The sequence below is a fragment of the Oryctolagus cuniculus genome, chromosome 4, assembly GCF_051225735.1.
Source record: "Oryctolagus cuniculus isolate XC-2025 breed Fujian yellow rabbit chromosome 4, ASM5122573v1, whole genome shotgun sequence".
Classification (NCBI taxonomy): Eukaryota; Metazoa; Chordata; class Mammalia; order Lagomorpha; family Leporidae; genus Oryctolagus; species Oryctolagus cuniculus.
In genome coordinates this window covers 174,995,542-175,014,167 of record NC_142870.1, presented here as the reverse complement: position 1 = coordinate 175,014,167, position 18,626 = coordinate 174,995,542, and the positions used below count along the sequence as shown (strand labels likewise).

Genomic DNA, 18,626 nt, shown 5'->3' with positions numbered 1-18,626 from the left:
CTTTAAGTTTTTTTATCTGAATTTGTGACTCTCTCCTCTATCAGACAAATGCTTTGAGAAAGAAGAAAACTCTAAAGAATTCAGAATGTGCGGCACCTGGATGCAGGACAGGTAAGAGGCTTGTACTCGCCTCCTGACTTTCTGGACTGCTTTGGCCAAGGGTCTTCAGCTGCAAGTGACCAGTGGGAGCAGGGATGGCAATTCTGAGATGGTCCTGTTTTTACGTGTAAGAAAGGTTAGACTTGTGTTATTATTAAATTAAAAAAATTATTTCCAGGTGTTTAGAGGAGCTTTCGCCCTCAGTTTTGTTGAAAAGGTAGCTTATAAAAACCTACTGCAGAAGGGGTCCCCAGTTGGTGGTATAGCAACAGGACAGCCCGAGTCATGCAGGGCAAATAGTTAAAAAGGAGAGAGGATACACACGGAGAAAGAGCCATGGGAAATTCACGAGGGGAAGTCCAGGAGACCAACAGAGACTGGGCAGGTCCATGCTGAAAGAGCAAATAAGAACGGGAAGTGGCAGAGGTGTGGACCAGGGAAGCTGGCGCCAGCCCCCAGCAGACCAGGTGAGATGGAAAAACCACGGGTCCACGGGGACATCAGCAGGAGGGGGAGCTTGATGACCTGCATTTGAAGTTCGACACGGGAATAAAGAGAAGGTATAGACGAACAGAGAGGTTGGGTACGCCCTGCCCAGCTACGTCCTCCCCTCCCCACAACCAGACCTGCAGCCGGCTGGGAGAAGCCATTTTGCTCATTTACATTTCTGAATGTAAGCAGGGGACCACAGCCTTTGCCTCCCACACACATGCCCCTCACCACACCCCCCACCCAGGAATTAGAGCCACAGCATTTCAGAGTAGTGTCTTCCCCACCACACAAGCTGTACCACAAGGAGAAGTCCTGAATATCAAAAACTCAGGCTCGTTCCATCAACCAGTGAGAAGTGAGCCGGGCCCCAGTAGGCGGGGCTCTGTGCACCAGAGCTCTTACCCGCTCCCACCACAATTGAGAAGTGAGCCGGGCCCAGTAGGTGGGGCTGTGTGCTTCCACTTGCATGGACACACAGCAGCTCAAATCAGAGGGAAACCTCACCGCAAGCACAAAGACACAAATTAAAGAGAAAAGCAACCAGACACAAAAAGAAAAAATACAAAATGCCAAAAACAAAACAAAAACCCTAAATAAGAATAAGGAAGACAACATGAGCCCCCAAAGGAACACTACACCTCTTCAATAATAGAAGGTGAAGGTGATGAGATCAAGGATAAGCCAGAGATGGAATTCAGAAAATCAATCATCAGATTACTTAGAAGCAATCAGAAGCAAATTCACAATCTAAGTGAAAAGCACTCCCAAGAAATTGAGATATTAAAGAGAAGTCAGAATGAAATCCTAGAAATGAAGAATTCCATAGATCAAGTGGAAAGCATTAACAACAGAATTGGTGAGGCAGAAGAAATATCAGAACTAGAAGACAAATTCCTGGAAATATTACAGTCAGACCAAATAAAAGAAGAAACTAGAAAACTAACAAACATGGTTGGAGATCTACAAGATCCTATCGAATGACCAACATACGGATCCTAGGAGTTCTGGGAGGCCTTCTTAGTGGGATAATCACAGAGAACGTCCCCACTCTGGAGGAAGAAAGGGGAATCCAAGTACAGGAAGCACACAGGACTCCCACACACACAACCAGAAAAGGTCTTTACCACGGCACATTGTAGTAAAATAAAAAGAACAGATCTTTTATTTATTTATTTATTTATTTTTGACAGGCAGAGTGGACAGTGAGAGAGAGAGACAGAGAGAAAGGTCTTCCTTTACCATTGGTTCACCCTCCAATGGCCGCTGTGGCCGGCGCACCATGCTGATCCGAAGCCAGGAGCCAGGTGCTTCTCCTGGTCTCCCATGGGGTGCAGGGCCCAAGCACTTGGACCATCCTCCATTGCCTTCCCGGGCCACAGAAGAGAGCTGGACCAGAAGAGGGGCAACAGGAACAGAATCCGGCACCCCAACCAGGACTAGAACCCCGTGTGCTGGCGCCACAGGTGGAGGATTAGTCTATTGAGCCGTGGTGCCGGCCAAGAACAGATCTTAAAATGTGTGTGAGAGAAAGACCAAATCACATTCAGAGGAAATCCAATTAAACTCACTGCAGACTTCTCATCAGAAACTCTATACATTGGAGCCGATGCTGTGGCACAGTGTTAATGCCCTGGCCTGAAGCATCAGCATCCCATATGGGTTCAGGTTTGAGACCCGGCTGCTCCACTTCCAATCCAGCTCTCTGCTGTGGCCTGAGAAAGCAGTGGAAGATGGCCCAAGTCCTTGGGCCCCTGAACCCATGTGGGAGACCTGGAAGAAGCTCCTTGCTCCTGGCTTTGGATTGGTGCAGCTCTGGTTTGGCCAAATGGCCAATTGGGGAGTGAACCATTGGACAGAAGATCTCTCTCTCTCTCTCTCTCGGCCTCTCTTCTCTCTATGTAACTGACTTTCAAATAAATAAATAAATCTTAAAAAAAAAAGAAACTCTATAGTCAAGAAGGGAATGGTCAGATATATTCCAAGTCCTAAGAGGAAAAAACCGTCAACCCAGAATACTGTACCCTGCAAAGCTCTCATTTACGAATGAAGGAGAAATAAAGATCTTCCACAACAAACAGAAATTGAAAGAATTTAGAACTACTCGCCAGCCCTACAAAGATGCTCAAGGAGGTGCTACACACAGAAACAGGAACATCACTACGAAAGATGATGAACGCAGAAAATGACCCAGCAAAGGCGCAAAGGAAACCCAAAATACAAAATTAGAACTACTTACAGTAACATGGCGGGGCAAAGTTGGTACTTAACGGTAGTCACCCTGAATGTAAATGGTCTCAAGTCCTCAGTTAAGGCACAACTGGCTGAATGGATTAAAAAAGAACACCCATCTATCTACTGCCTACAAGAAACACATCTTACCAATGAAGATGCATGCAGACTGAAAGTGAAAGGATGGAAAAGTTTAATCCATGCTAACAGAAACCACAAATTAGCTGGTGTGGCCATCCTAATATCAGACAAAAAAATTTAACACAAAAACTATTAAAAGAGACAAAGAAGGACACTACAATGATTAAAGGATCAATTTGACAGCAAGATGTGACTGTTATAAATGTACATGCACCTAATCACAGGGCACCTGGCTATTTAAAAGAAATGTTAAGGGATTTAAAGGGAGACTTAGACTCAAATACAATAGTAATGAGGGATTTCAATACCCCTCTTTCAGCAATGGACAGATCAATCAGACAGAAAATCAGCAAGGAAACAACAGAGTTACTCGACACCATAGACCAAATGGACCTAGCAGATAGCTACAGAGCCTTCCACCCTACAGCCACAGAGTACACATTCTTCTCTCCAGTGCATGGAACTTTCTCTAGGATTGACCACATGCTAGTACATAAAACAAGTCTCAGCAAATTTAAAAAAATTGAAATCACACCATGCGTCTTCTCAGACCACAATGGAATGAAGCTGGGAATCAGCAACTTGGGAATCTCCAGAACATACGCAAACACAGGGAGACTCCTGAATGAACAGTGAGGTCGTAGGAGAAATCAAAAGAGAAATCAGAAAATTTCTGGAAACAAATGAAGGCAACAACACAACATATCAAAACTTATGGGATAACGCAAAAATGGTGTTAGAGGAAAGTTTATAGAAATTGGTGCCTACATCAAGAAATTGGAAAGGCACCAAATAAATGAACTATCAATGCATCTCAAGGATCTAGAAAAACAACAGCAAACCAAACCCAAAACTAGTAGGAGAAAAGAAATAATTAAAATTAGAGAAGAAATAAACTAAATTGAAAACAAAAATCAATACAAAAGATTAGCAAATGAAGAGCTGGTTTTTTGAAAAAATAACAGCCAACTCCTAGTGCATGGCATTCTACACCTGTGGTAACACAGAAGCTTCTGAGGCGACAGCACCCTGAGGCCAGTCCCAGGACCTCACACAGGCTTACCTCCTCTGTCTAGACCCAGGGCTGGTGTCCCCTGTTTGCTCTCTGCTTCCTTCCCTGAGGACTAACCCTGTAGGAGCTAAAGCTCCAGCCTGAGGGATGAGTTGGAGTTTCCAGCAGGTGCAGAGAGAGAGACAACTCTAAACAGCAGGAGCAGCAGGTGGGAAGGCTTGGGCCATCAGAGCTTGTTGGGGCAAGAAACCCCCGGCTGGTTGGGCAGAGAGGCAGCAGAGGAAGTGGGAGGGGAGGCAGGACCCACTGTACCAAGCCAGCAGTCCATTAGTGCTGAGAACTGATCTCAATCACAAAAGAAAACGGACACCTGGCCAAGTTTTCATCAGTGGAAGTCTCTGGGAAGATTAGAATTTTGTGGCTGCTTGAGGAGTGAATGTGTGGAGTGGGTGAGGAAGACATTTAGGGCTTGTTTGGAGGTTCTAGCAGGGGAGCGCAGCTACTCGTATACCCTTGACCGAAGACCGGTCCTCCTCTAGCGGGGATGGTCGTCCTCTTCGACCGAGCACGCAGCTTCGGGAGGGATGCACATGGAGCGGTGAGGGAGGAAGGGGACACCCGCCTAGCCAGCCAGATCAGCCGAATCAACCCTGGCGATCAATGGGGTGACAGATGTCGCAGCCAGATCGCCCTCACATCCGAGGAAGACATTTAGGAAAGCTGTGTTGGTCCAGGTATGACAGGGGAGCGAGCTGGGTGGATGAATCTCACAGGAATTAAGAGACAGGAAGAACAGGGCTTGTGGATCAAAGATGGCCGTTGGTGTGGATACGTGTGGGGAACGGCAGGTCTGTCTCTCTTTTCTGGTGCGAGCGCCTGACGATGCGTTTCTGGGAGGAGAATGCTGGAGGAGAGGTAATCAGGGAAGCTGATAGGAAGGTCCATGCAGAGAGGGAGAGACTGAACAAGTCAGGCCTTCGTTGTAAATGGTGACCAGGAAATGAGGGAAACCGAGTCTGGCAGGTTCACCCTCGACAGGCTCCCCGCAGTCAGAGGACACTGGCATCTCACGACTTCCCTTGAGGTCCGTTGGAGGCTCCTCCTCAGTCCCCTAAAGCTGCGGAGTGCCACTCTGCACTGCAGGCCAACTCCAGGTGCCGTGGCAGCACCTCTGTTAGTGCAGCTGGGCAGCCCCACTCCTGGCTGTAAAGGAAGCTGAGAGAGAGAAACAGAAAAAGTGGCCGTGGACACAGGGAGCCCAGAAGGACTCCACAACCTTTAAATAGGGTCTTTGGAGAAATCAAAAGATTTCTGCATACGTTTGAAAAATGGCTAGCTATGAAAAAGGAAGTCATAAAGCAAGAAGTTTATTAGAAATTAAGCATAAGTACCAAAAGATTCAGTATCAGAATTAAAAGATAAAGTTGAAGAAATAAGCCAGAAATGAGAAATCAAAGGCAGAAACGGAAAATATGAGAACAAGCATCAGTCCAGTGGTTCCAACTTTTGACTAAGTAGAAATTCTGTAAAGAGAGCACAGAAAACACGAAAGAGAGGAAATTAGAAAAGAAATGATCCATAGAATTTCCCTGGGATTAAGAATGCAGGTTGGTCGGCACCGTGGCTCACTAGGCTAATCCTCTACCTTGCGGCGGCGCTGGCACACCAGGTTCTAGTCCCAGTCAGGGCGCCGGATTCTGTCCCGGTTGCCCCTCTTCCAGGCCAGCTCTCTGCTGTGGCCAGGGAGTGCAGTGGAGGATGGCCCAAGTGCTTGGGCCCTGCACCCCATGGGAGACCTGGAGAAGCACCTGGCTCCTGTCTTTGGATCAGCGCGGTGCGCCGGCCGCAGTGCGCCGGCCACGGCGGCCATTGGAGGGTGAACCAAAGGCAAAGGAAGACCTTTCTCTCTGTCTCTCTCTCTCACTGTCCACTCTGCCTGTCAAAAAAAAAAAAAAAAAAAGAATGCAGGCACATATGGACACCTGTTTGTGTCCCAGCTGCTCCACTTCCAATCCAGCTCCCTGTTAGTGGTCTGGGAAAGCAGAGGAAGGTGGCCCAAGTCCTGGGGTACCTGCCACCTATGTGAGAGACCCAGAAGAATCTCCCAGCTCCTGGCTTTAGCCTGGCTCAGCCCTGGCAGTTGTAGGAGTTGCAGCAGGAGTGAACAGGTGGATGAAAGATCCAGCTCTCACTCTCGATCTCTCTTTCTCTCTCCCTCCCTCTCCCTCTCTCTCCCCCTCACTCCCTGTCTCTCCCTCTCTTTCTGAACCTCTGACTTTCAAATAAGTAAGTCTTTAAAGAGAGACACAGAATGCAGGTCCTAGGGTGGTGAGGCAGGCGGTGTTGTACAGTAAATTAAGCCTCCACCTGCATCCCATGTCAGAGTGCCTGGTCCGAGCGCCAGCTGCTCTGCTCCAAAATCGGCTCCCTGCTGGTGGCCCCTGGAGGCAGCAGATGATGCCCCACGTACCTGGGTCCCTGCCACCCACGTAGAGACCTTCCTAACTGCAGCTCTTGTGGCTGTTTGGGAAGTAACCAGTGGATAGAAAATCTCATTCTCTCTGTGCCACTCTGCCCTTCAAATAAATAAATAAATTGAAGGGAAAAAGGAGGAATGCAGGTCTCTCAGTGCCTAAAAAATGAATGAAAAAGAACCACAGCAACTGCATTTTGTGGCATCTCAGGAAATTTGAGGGAAAAGACCTCAAAACCAAAGGGGAAAAGGTCTCCCACAAAGGGACAAAAATCAAAATAGCATCAGAGGTCTCAACAGCGACATGGGATAATGGCTGAGCAGGGCTCTCATATTGCTAACGGAAAAGGGTGGTCAGCCCCAATTATGTTTCTGGACAAACTCATCAATTGATGGTGATGGTGGAATGAAGATATATTCAGGTCTGCAAGTATCATTCTTCTTACGCAGTTACTTGAGGGGTGCTCTGGACAAATGAGGAAATAAAACTATTTGGGGCAACATGCAAAAGCCAAGGGAAAAAGTAGCGGCCCTGGAGAGCCGCTGGCACCCGGCACAGTGTTTTCCAGGAGGAGTGGTAGACGTGGTGAGGACATAGCGTGAAATGCTGGTGAGCTAACCTTCCTCGACTCTAGAGGGCATTGCCCACCAAGAACTAAGGTGGATAAGTCAGATGTCAGTGCAACCACTGTGCCTAGAGATGTAGGTGTGAAAGAAGTGCAGGTGCTGGATTAGGGATGTGGAAGTGACGGTCAGAGAATGTTACCATGGGTCTGATTACAAGCTTTTTGGTGTGTGTGATTTTTAAACCGTATGCATGTGTTACTTTGATTAAATACTATTTTTATTAAAAATTAAGGAAGTAGCCTGTAGATATACTCAAATATGTGTGCTTTAGTAAGCAGGCAAAGACCCATGTACAGAGCTATCCATTGCCCAAACGCTTGTAGGAGCCAAGGATTATTAACCTCTGAAATGGAAACAGCCACCATGGAGCAGCTCAGTTAAATAAGCCCTCGGTCTGGGAGACATGGGAGAAACACATCCCTGGATGCTGGGTGCAAGTGCTTCCCAGCTACGTGTTCCGTGACACAAGCAGGGTGCGGAATGTGCTCAAGGCGTGCTCCCCACTATAAACAGTGTGTATGGACACCTCGGTGCTCCTGGACTCATAGAAAACTTCTGGAAATTGACAGAAGTAACTGTTAATCGTGGCATCAGGAGAGTGGGACTGAGCGACTGGGGAGGGCGAGGCCCAGCATTCACGCCGCGCACTCACTGTCACTGTCAGCGCTGCCCTGGCTGTCCGTGAACTTGCTCGTATGCATGTATGCAGCAGCCCACGGGGAGGACTCAGCAGTAGCTGTGTTGAGATGAAGGCTGGGGAGCTCAGCATGGAAGGGCAGACGCCCACCGAGCAGCCCTGCACCCCAGGGAGCTCTGCTGTGAGTCGGGGGCTTCTGAGGGGCCGGGCTGCTGGGGGGGGATGCCGCGTCGGGGAGCGAGCCGGGCCGTGGGGATCGCAACTCTTTCTGTCCCCTTGTTTCTCACGTCTAGAGCCTGTTCCAAAAATTACACATGCCGCCTCACCAAATTTAATCCTGACTACAATTACACGAATTTTGACAACTTCGGCTGGTCTTTTCTTGCCATGTTCCGGCTTATGACTCAGGATTCCTGGGAGAAACTTTATCAGCAGGTGAGCTGTTTATAGTCCCTGTCTTCTCCCTCCTCTCCCTCCTCCACCTATCACTTGTTGTGTAGTTAAAACCTACCATACATCCTCCTACTTTAGTCATAGATTCCTCATCTTTCACAGATGTGCCATTAAATTTTGCTTTAGAAATTCTATTACACATGTCAGGAAAATTATAGAGATGATATTTGGAAGAAGAATGCAAAAAGAAAAAAAACACACACACACACACACACCACACACACACACACACCAGCCTCTTCTTCCTACAAACATTACCTCCTCTCCACACTTGCTACTGCTCAGAGTTCCACCACTGGCACTCTCGTGCCTTGGTTTACTTGAAAATCCAAGGACCTCTGGGGAAGTCATAGACGGTTACGTCACCACGACCCCTGTGTGGATGTCCAGGCGGCGTCGCCTCACTGGGAGATGGCGCATCAGGCTCCCAGGGGGACTGAGTCCAGCCGGGGCTGGAGGAGGCAGCTGTGTGTGACTGTGTTGTTGTTAAGGGGACAGGCCCTGCCCTGTGCAGGAGGCTTCAGTGCCGCCTGTGCTCTGTCCCTTGCAGACGCTGCGCACTGCTGGGCTCTACTCCGTCTTCTTCTTCGTGGTGGTCATCTTCCTGGGCTCCTTCTACCTGATTAACCTGACCCTGGCTGTGGTCACCATGGCCTACGAGGAGCAGAACAGGAACGTCGCCGCGGAGACCGAGGCCAAGGAGAAGATGTTTCAGGAAGCCCAGAGGCTGCTAAAGGAGGAGAAGGAGGTAGGGTCACTGAGGTCAGACGGCGGGACGTGCTGGGGTGGGGGTGCCCCGCACGACCCTAGAGACGATGCGGCTGAAGATCAAAGTTGTCTCGCAGGGTGTGACCTCAACACGTTCTCACTGGGGCTCTTGTTGCAGAGTGACCCTGCGGTCTCTGTGAGTTTCCCAGACACGGAGCTCTGGAGACAATGGTCTTGATGCTCTTTGACCTTCTAAGGCCTGGGCCTTTGAGGGCAGCTCCAAGACTGCTGCTTGGAGAACTCACGGATCTGTGCATCCCGGCTCTGCTTGCTTTCCCCGTATGAACCGGCGGTGTTGGTGTTCAGCCTTTGGTTGGCTCTGGAACAGCAAGCATTGCCATCTCTCCCCTCCTGAAGTCCGTGTGGTCCCTAGAGGCCATGCTGAGTGTTTCCTCGGTGTCTCAGGTTTTCCAGTTTAATTCTAAGAATTTTGGGACAGGGACGGTGCTTCATGGCCCTTCCCATCCTCTGAAGGGATTTGTCAGAGGGAAGCTCATCTTACATCTGTAGTAATACATCCGCATCATCTGGCTTATGCATTTATTGAGTGCCTAGTGCATACTGACAACCCAAGAGCGAAGGTTGGTGATTCAGAGATGGCACAGTCAGCCCACCTCTGATGGCTGCAGTCAGCGTGAAACAGGGCACATCTCCCAGATAGATAATGACGAAGCTGGTGTGTTCCAGCAGGCGGTGAGCAGTCTAAGCGGTTCGGTGCTGGCAGAAGAGAGGAGGGTGAGCTCACGGGGGCCGGGGTCAGTGACAGCATGCGGTGTTTTATGGACAGGTATAATTTTTCATTAATTACTTTTGTTCACTAAGAATCTGGTTGCCATGGGAATTGACAGAAGTTCACTGAATTCCCTTGAAGCCTCATCTTTCTCCTCAAAGAAGAGAAAGCTTTTTGGTAGTAAGAAAAGGAAGTCTTTCTTCATGAGAGAGCCAAAGAATGACCAGGCTCCGGGATCAGACTCTGATGACGACTCCTCCCAGAAGGTGAGTCTTGTCCCAGGGATCAGTGATCCATGGCACTGTCTGTGGGGACAGGGACAGCTGCCAATCTAATTGAAAGCGTTCACTCATTCATCCCCTCACTCACTCATGCATTCACTCCCAGTCACCAATTTTCACATCATTTCATGCATTCCTGTGTCTTTTCAATTGTCCACTTACTTATCAATGTCTATTTAAAGTGTTTACAAATGTCAACTACCTGCTTTGCATGGGAGTATGTTCTGGGAATGCACAGTTCCTACTCCACAGAGTTAGAACTCATGACTAGGACACACTCATACACAGGCAGTCACTATCCAGTGGTGACTGAGGTGATGAGCACTGTGGGAGAGCAGAGGAGGAGCAGTGTCGGTGTGGGCTCCCTCTCGTAGAGTGCAGGAAGGTAATAAGCCAGCTGCCACTGAAGGGGCTGGAGTCTAATCCCCCCGAAGTAAGGTGTGCCAATGGTGGAACAGTGGCCCATGATTGGTGTGTGCCAACGGTGGAACAGTGGCCCGTGATTGGTGTGTGCCAACGGTGGAACAGTGGCCCATGATTGGTATGTGCCAATGGTGGAACAGTGGCCCAGGATTGGTGTGTATCAACAGTGGAACAGTGGCCCATGATTGGTGTGTGCCAACGGTGGAACAGTGGCCTGTGATTGGTGTGTGCCAACGGTGGAACAGTGGCCCGTGATTGGTGTGTGCCAACGGTGGAACAGTGGCCCGGGATTGGTGTGTGCCAACGGTGGAACAGTGGCCCGGGATTGGTGTGTGCCAACGGTGGAACAGTGGCCCGTGATTGGTGTGTGCCAATGGTGGAACAGTGGCCCGTGATTGGTGTGTGCCAACAGTGGAACAGTGGCCCATGATTGGATAAACATTGCTGGAGGCTGGAGACAATGCTTTCCCCATGCTTCTGGCATGCTATGAATTGAGTAGAGGAAGTTTGGGTCAACAGAGGAAACCCTCACCCTCAAGTAAGGACCAAAGACATAAGGGTGGGGCAGCCAATACCTGCTTCTACAGCCAGCTCAGACTTAACCAGGGACTGGAGTAGAGCTGTGGGTCGGAAGAAGTAGTACCTAGAGTGAAAGGATGAATCTGCCAGAAGAAATGAACACAAGGCGTAACTGGTAGAACAGCAGCATGTGCAGAGTCCTGGAAACAGGCCAGCAGGAGAACATGATCCCATTAGAAAACGTGTGTGTGTGTGTGTGTGTGTGTGTGTGTGTGTCTAGGTTCAGTGAGGGTAGGTGGGAAGATGGTAAAGGCCTTGAGAACCAAGCTAAGGAGTTCACTGGGGGCAAGGGGTAAGCAGCACTGAAATGTTTTAAATGAGAGAGTGATATGACCAGATCTACATTTTTAGAACCCTGGCTGCATTGAAGAGAGAGCATTGGAAGACAGTAAGACTGGAGGCAACAAACTGCAGAGGTTGTTTCAGTGAACCAAATGAGAGCTGGCAGCGGTTTAAACTAGAGTTCGAATAACAAGGATGAAGATGGGTGAACATATTACAGTGATGTACAGAGGAAAAATTTGTCAGCTGCATGGAGGGTGTGGGTGATGCCTGATTCGTGACTGGGGTAGCTGACGTGGTGGAGGTTAAGGACCAAGATGGAGAAGAGTGAGAAGATGGCAAATTCGGTTGTGTATATGGCAGTTTTGAGGTGCCTACAGAACAGATGAGCAGGGACACTGGGTAGATGGTGTGGTGTGCAGACATGGAGCCACAGAGGAACAGGCATCAGAAAAAGTTGTTCTTATCACTGAAGAGGGAGGTGTTCGACTACATTTTAATCACTGAGAGAAATGCCCAGAGAGGAAAATGTTGGAAGCCCAAGGAAGCAAGGATGGTAAGAGCTACTTTCCTAAGCCAGAAAGAGGGAGCTTATGCAGGCAGCAGGTGAGTGTGCATGTCAGATTGTAGGTGGTAAGTAGTGGGCCACAGGTGTGCTCATGTCAGACTGTAGGTGAAAGTAGCAGGCAGCAGGTGTGTGTACATGTCTGATTGTAGGTGGGACGTAGCAGGCGGCAGGTGTGTGCATGTCAGATTGTAGGTGGAAAGTAGTGGGCCACAGGTGTGCTCATGTCAGATTGTGGGTGGTAAGTAGTGGGCCACAGGTGTGCTCATGTCAGATTGTGGGTGGTAAGTAGTGGGCCACAGGTGTGCTCATGTCAGATTGTGGGTGGTAAGTAGTGGGCCACAGGTATGCTCATGCCAGATTGTAGGTGAAAGTAGCAGGCGGCAGGTGTGTGTACATGTCAGATTGTGGGTGGTAAGTAGTGGGCCACAGGTGTGCTCATGTCAGACTGTAGGTGAAAGTAGCAGGCAGCAGGTGTGTGTACATGTCTGATTGTAGGTGGGACATAGCAGGCAGTAGGTGTGTGTGCATGTCCAATTCTAGATGGGACATAGTGGGCCATAGGTGTGTGTGCATGTCAGATTGTAGGTAGGATGTAGTGGGTGTTGGGTGTGTGTGCATGTCAGATTGTAGGTAGGATGTAGTGGGTGTTGGGTGTGTGTGCATGTCAGATTGTAGGTGGGCCACAGGTGTGTGTACATGTCAGGTTGTAGGTGGGATGGAGCAGGCAGCGGGTTAGTGCCTCTGACTGACAGCAGGTGGGAAGCAGAGGAATTCCATGTCCTGCGGTGGTCAGCTCTCTCATACCGTGACAGAGCAGAGCTCATGTTAGGAAAGTTCTTGGCTGCTGGACCATAGCACAGGCAAGAGACAGAAAATATTCACTTGACGATTTCAAGTTTTCCTCATCTCAGGACACAATAGGAAAAGTCCCAGACACCTGATATAGAGTGCCTTTCCCTGGTAACTAGGACAGGGAATAACTGTGGGAAGACTACAGAGATCAGCACACAGGGGCCCTGACTGGTCAGAGCCTTTGGGAAACAGGCCATTGTGGATACGCGGGGTTACATGCTGTCATCTCCAGGGGCTTCAGGTGTGGCTAAGGTGAGTCAACAACCCTTGGACACAGCCTGAGAGAGAGGGCCTAGGGCTTGGAATACACATTCTGACATTTAGGTTGTCCTCTTTAGTTACTATCTTCTTTAAAATCTACTCAGGCAGCTGTTCAAGACACTTTACCCTCTGGCCCCACTCCACTTTTTCAAATGTGTCCCCTACTTCTGCCCCTTGCAAATGTTGTTTCCAATTAGACTTCCTGCAAGTGTGCACACTGGAGGCAGCAGGTGATGGCTCAAGCAGTTGGGTCCCTGACACCCAAGAGGGAGACTTAGGACTGAGTCCACAGCTGCTGGCTTCAGACTGGCCCAGCCCCTGCTGTTACAGGCATTTGAAGAGTGACCCAGTGAAGGGGCCTGTCTGTCTCTCTCTAAAAATAAAGAAATACAATTATTTAAAAATAAAACGTTGGAGCGGCATTGTGGAGCAGTGGATTAAGTTGCTGCCTGTGACACCGGCCTCCTGTATGAGCATCCCCAGTTCAAGTCCCAGCTGCTCCACTTCTGACCCAGCTTCCTGCTAATGCCTCTGGGAAGGCAGCAGAAAACAGCCCAAGTGCTTGGATCCCTGTCACCCACAGGGGAGACCTAGCTGGAGTTCCAAGCTCCTGGTTTCGGCCTGACCCAGCCCCGGCAGTTGTGGCCATTTGGAGAATCAGTCAGTGGATAGAAGATAGTCTCTCTCTCTCTTTCTCTCTCTCTCTCACTTGCTTTCTGTCTGTCTCTTTCCTTCTCCCTTTCTGTCTCTCTATAACTCTGCCTTTCAAATAAATAAATGGATTTATTAAAATGACCTTATCTAGCAATCTCTACATAATAAAATGGGGCGTCTGGCATGCTGTGAGGATGAAGTTGGCCAAGCTTTATAAAATGCGGAGTGCCTTCATGTGTGTGGCTCTGATACAAAGTAGTTCATCAAGTTTAATGAGAGACCACCACTGCCCTTGTCTGGTTCACCACACCTTCTCCTACAGCCACATCTCCTGGAGCAGACCAAGCGCCTGTCCCAGAACCTGTCCGTGGACCACTTCGATGAGCACGGAGACCCCCTCCAAAGGCAGAGGGCCCTGAGCGCTGTCAGCATCCTCACCATCACCATGCACGGTGAGTTCCACCGCCCGCCCTCTGGCAGCCCCTCTTCAGTGACGGCCTTGCATCGCCCTTCTCCGCGGTCCCCAAGAAGTATCCTGCAGGGCAGCCTTTTGTGTCTCGGAACCAGCTCATTGCATTGCCCTTCAGTGTGAGGGTTTGCCTCACTGCAGCCTGCAAACAGGATGGCTTTAAAAAGTGGGCCTCCCATGTGGGCCACTTCCTGCCAGCATTTGATTGGTGGTGGGAACTGGCTAGACTTGGGGTGGAACTTCAGACCCGAAGCAGACGGCCTCCCCCGCAGCCAGGCAGTCACGGGAGGTCTGGGTGACAGTGACAACTGAAGAAGTTCACAGGTGATGGCAGTTGTTACTGAAGTTAGATTCAGGAATCCAGCGTGGACCGTAGACCTGTGTGGATGGGTTGGAACCGCCTGATGGGCCTGATTAATGGCAGGAACAGAGCCCCAGCACCCAGCTAACGGGGGCAGGACCGAGCCCCAGCACCCAGCTAACGGGGGCAGGACCGAGTCCCAACGCCCAGCTAACGGGGGCAGGACCGAGCTCCAGCACCCAGCTAACGGGGGCAGGACCAAGCCCCAGCACCCAGCTAACAGGGGCAGGACTGAGTCCCAGCACCCAGCTAACCGGGGAAGGACCGAGTCCCAGCAGGAGTGGGGTCAGCTGGGCCCTTGTCACTCTTGCACCTAGTCTGTCCCCCATTTGGCCTGCCATGGTGCCAGTGAAGTCAAAGGTCCAGCTGCTCTTTGGCCTGAACTCAACTAGCTGATGAAGCGCCTTCTCTTCCAGATGCCTCTGCCCAATTCTCTCTCCCCCTAAGCCAGGGCTGGAGCACACTGGCCGGCGGGCTGTAAGAACCTGTGAAATCAATGGGCCAGGCAACCCCACACGGGACCCAAAATTCAATGAACCTGTAGCAGGCTAATCTTTAAGCTGATGATTTTGTGTGGTCCAGGAATGATGTCACAAATACCCAAGTGGCCCTTGGTAGAGAAAAGTTCCCCCAAACCCCTGTACCGCTTGTGCCGGTTGCGGCCATCACCAGGCCCTGTCCTGAGAGGACTCAGCAGGGTGTACCTGTCTCCCCTGGATTCACAGCCAGGCAGTACTGACTTGTTCTCCTGCCTCTCTGGCAGCCCAGCTCCTGGGTGCTCAACAGGTTTGATGTGCTCGGCCATTCCGCTTGCCGGTGGCATGGGGAAGAGTCTCTGCTGCGCTGTGATTGGTGGACAAACCTCTGTGGCTACACAAGGCAGTGCCTGACTTGGCTGGACGTTGTGCACAAGAGACCCTGGGGAAAACGGGGGAAGGAATGCTGTCGGGCAAACAGCAGCCGGACTGGGCCAGAGCCAGCTCCGCTCCTCAGCCCAGCCCTGTTCTCTCATGCTCTTGCAGAACAGGAAAAAGCCCAGGAGCCTTGCCTCCCCTGCGGGAAAAACCTGGCTTCCAAGTACCTGGTGTGGAACTGCTGCCCGCTGTGGGTGTGCATCAAGAAGGCCCTGCGCGCCGTGGTGACGGACCCCTTCACTGAGCTGGCCGTCACCCTGTGCATCATCGTCAACACCGTCTTCTTGGCCCTGGAGCATCATAACATGGACAAGGACTTCAAGGCCATTTTGAGTACAGGGAATTTGGTAATTCTAAGCTTTCAAAAACTCTGTTCAAGTTTGGGGTTGTCATTCCTTTGGGGGTCAAATGCTGTAAGTGGCCTGAGCTGGCCTCGTTCTTGGGCGCCTTGCGTGGAGTAGAGGTGAGAGGTGACTGTTGGGGTTTCACTTTCGCCCCGTTCATTGCCGTCACTTCCATGGCCCTGTCTGTGCCCAGTGTCTCCTGAGCCTCCCACAGGCCGTCCAGAAGCAGGTAGATATCTGAAGAGGTCAGCCCTGGTGTAATCGGGGAAATGCTGGCCATATGCGGAGGCCCGAGGTAGTGACCGCCCCACCCGCCCCGACAGCAGTGACGCTGTCCGGCACCAACTACCGGCTTCCTCTGGTAGTTTTACCCCCTGCAAAGGTGGGTCAGGGCCTGGCAGCCGGCGTGAGAAGCGTTCAGGTAGGGGCGGCGGGGGATCAGACTTGAGCTTACTGCGGTGTGTTTTTCCCCCAACAGCTCCAAGTGCCAGTTAAGTTGGGAAAACTCTGAAAGGAGAGAAGACTTTTCAAGTGCTGTTCACTTTAATTCATGGTTCCTGTGAAAGGCATTCTTCTCAAGGGAGAATTCTTTCCCAAAATATCAGAAACAACAAATAATCACCCATTAAACATTCTACCTTGATTGGATTGCAGGTTAATGAATTGTGAATGGCATGTCCGGCTTTTCCTTCTTAAATTTTATTTTTCTAACCTTTAAGAGAAAAAATATAAATAAGGGAAAGACAAAGAAGAAACTCATTTCCCATGATCCTTCCAGTAGAGTCGAAACCCCCTCCACCTCTTTTTCTCTTTGCAGAATATTTCCTGGTGGTGTGTGTGTATGTGTGGATGCATAGATTTCTGCATGTTGTTTGTCTTTTGGATTTTTTCTTTCTTGTACCTTCTGCATATAATTTGTAATTTTTATGTTGAAAAGAAAGCTGCTCCTGCGCGCCAAGTTGAGGATGATGTAGAATGAGAGACAAGTGGCCGCCGTGCCCAGTTCCACAGCCCTCCCGAGAGCAAGAGATACAGTGCAGCTGTCGCATGAAATGGGGACGAGGCCGTCCTTACACACAGGCTGCTTCCAGTTCCTTTTCCCACAGTGCTTTGGGCATAAATGCCTTGTGGGGCTGTGGGGGTCAGAATAGCTTCCATGCTGCGTGCTGAACCTAACACATGGTCCTGACCTCCTAGCAGGCCAGGACTTCTGGGCTCCAAGCCAGTATGTCCAGCTGTCCCCTGCTGAAGTGTCCCAGAATGGGCTGGTGGCTCTGTGTCAGTCGGGGCAGATGCAGTGTCCGCGGGCATGGTTGCGCCTCAACAGTCAGCAGAGCCCGTCCCTCAGCCCCTCCTGGAGGGATGGAGCACTGAGGAGCTCCTGGCAGCACCCACAGGAGCCTTTCCCATTGCAAAGGGGCTCTCCCCAGCCCTTCCTCTGCTCGTCCAACAGCAGGAGCGAAGAGAAGCTGCGTTTTGCTGTGGGAAGCCGGCTGACCGTGTGACGTCCTTTTCTCTCCCCAAGAACAAGCGTCACCTGGATATCATTGCTGTAGGCAGCTTCTGTACCTCAGCTCCTGAAACTCGGCAGGAAATGTCTAGAGCTGACCCACAGCTTCCATTGCATGTGCCCCACTTCCTAGATGTGCAGTGTGAGGGCTGTGAGGGTGGCAACCAGCTCATCTGTTCTCACAGTGGTCATGCTGAGGGGAGGCCTTGCAGCCTAGAGCTCCAGGGACCACGTCCAGATCTCTGATGGATAGACCAGAATGAGGCCAGTCTAGAAGGTTCTGAGGTGTTGGACTGAGAAACAGACCCAGCAAGCTTGAGAGGTTGCCAAGTGAGGCAATGCTCGAGCCCCCAGTATAGAACTGGCTTGGCAAAACCAGTGGTCCCAAGGTGTGCAGGGACGCTGTGCAGTCAGACCCATGAAGCCTGAGGACAGGAGGAGGAGAGGGCAAGGGGGCTGAGAGGAGTCCAGCAGGGTCCAGACAGGCAGCACGCACGCGTTCAGGCACTGTGCGAAGCCTGAGGACAGGAGGAGGAGAGGGCAAGGGGGCTGAGAGGAGTCCAGCAGGGTCCAGAACAGGCAGCACGCACGCGTTCAGGCACTGTGCGAGCAGGGGCGAGCAGTGATAGAGGGGAGGACGCAGACACGCTTGAGTTTCCTTTGCCCTCTCCCCCGATTTTTAAAAAAAATTTGTCCATCCTGGATTTATCCTAGTTAATATTCCTTTACTTTTGACTTGCGTCATTTAATTTTAGGCATGCTTTTCGTATAAAATAAGTCGAATTATTTATAACCACAGAATCTGGGGATGTTCACACAGCAGCTAAGACGCTGCCGGGGTTGCCCACTGCGCATGTCAGAGAGCCTGGTTTGAACCCCAGCTCCTCCACTTCTGACTGCAGCTTCCTGCTAGTGCACACCCTGGCAAGCAGCTGACGATGGTTCAGACACTTGGGTCTTTGCCTCCCACGTGGGGCCTGGGTGGCGTTCCAGGCTTTGGCTTCAGCCTGGTCCAGCCTCACTAATTTTGGACACCTGAGGCCTAAACTCTCCGATGGAAGATCTAGATATGCCTCTCTCTCTCTCTCTCTCTGTCTTTTGGTCTTTCAAATAAATAAAAACAGATAATCTGTTACCTTTAATAAGGATATTTAATCATTTATTGATTTTCCCCCAGAAATGTAGTGGAGGGTCTTGTAGCTGATACTTTAAAGGTTCATCCCCTTTGGTGTTACCTTATTATTTGTGTATGCTTATGTTTCTGTATTTCTGAGTGTGTGTGTGAGATGGAGAATGTCTTGTTGGCTGTGACTTTATCTTCCGCAGAGATGAAAGATAGGTTTGGTTTTAAATTTTTCTACTGCTTATTCAATATTCTACACATTTTAAGCCTGTATGTATCTAATTATCAAGCCCAGTGACGAAACAATTCGTTTTTTCCCTGAGAAACACCCGATTTAGTGCTTG

The 18,626-nt window shown here is 50.3% G+C and overlaps 1 protein-coding gene across 1 annotated transcript in view; it reads left to right on the top strand.

Annotated features, from left to right (window-relative positions):
- Positions 1–18,626, top strand: part of SCN11A (sodium voltage-gated channel alpha subunit 11) — a 117,246-nt gene that overhangs the window by 45,610 nt on the left and 53,010 nt on the right. Inside the window, exons 7-12 of the mRNA XM_089331376.1 lie at positions 45–111; positions 8,004–8,145; positions 8,714–8,911; positions 9,754–9,927; positions 13,884–14,013; positions 15,414–15,652. Of these exons, the coding sequence (XP_089187502.1) occupies positions 45–111; positions 8,004–8,145; positions 8,714–8,911; positions 9,754–9,927; positions 13,884–14,013; positions 15,414–15,652 (950 nt within the window). The remainder of the gene's footprint in view (positions 1–44; positions 112–8,003; positions 8,146–8,713; positions 8,912–9,753; positions 9,928–13,883; positions 14,014–15,413; positions 15,653–18,626) is intronic.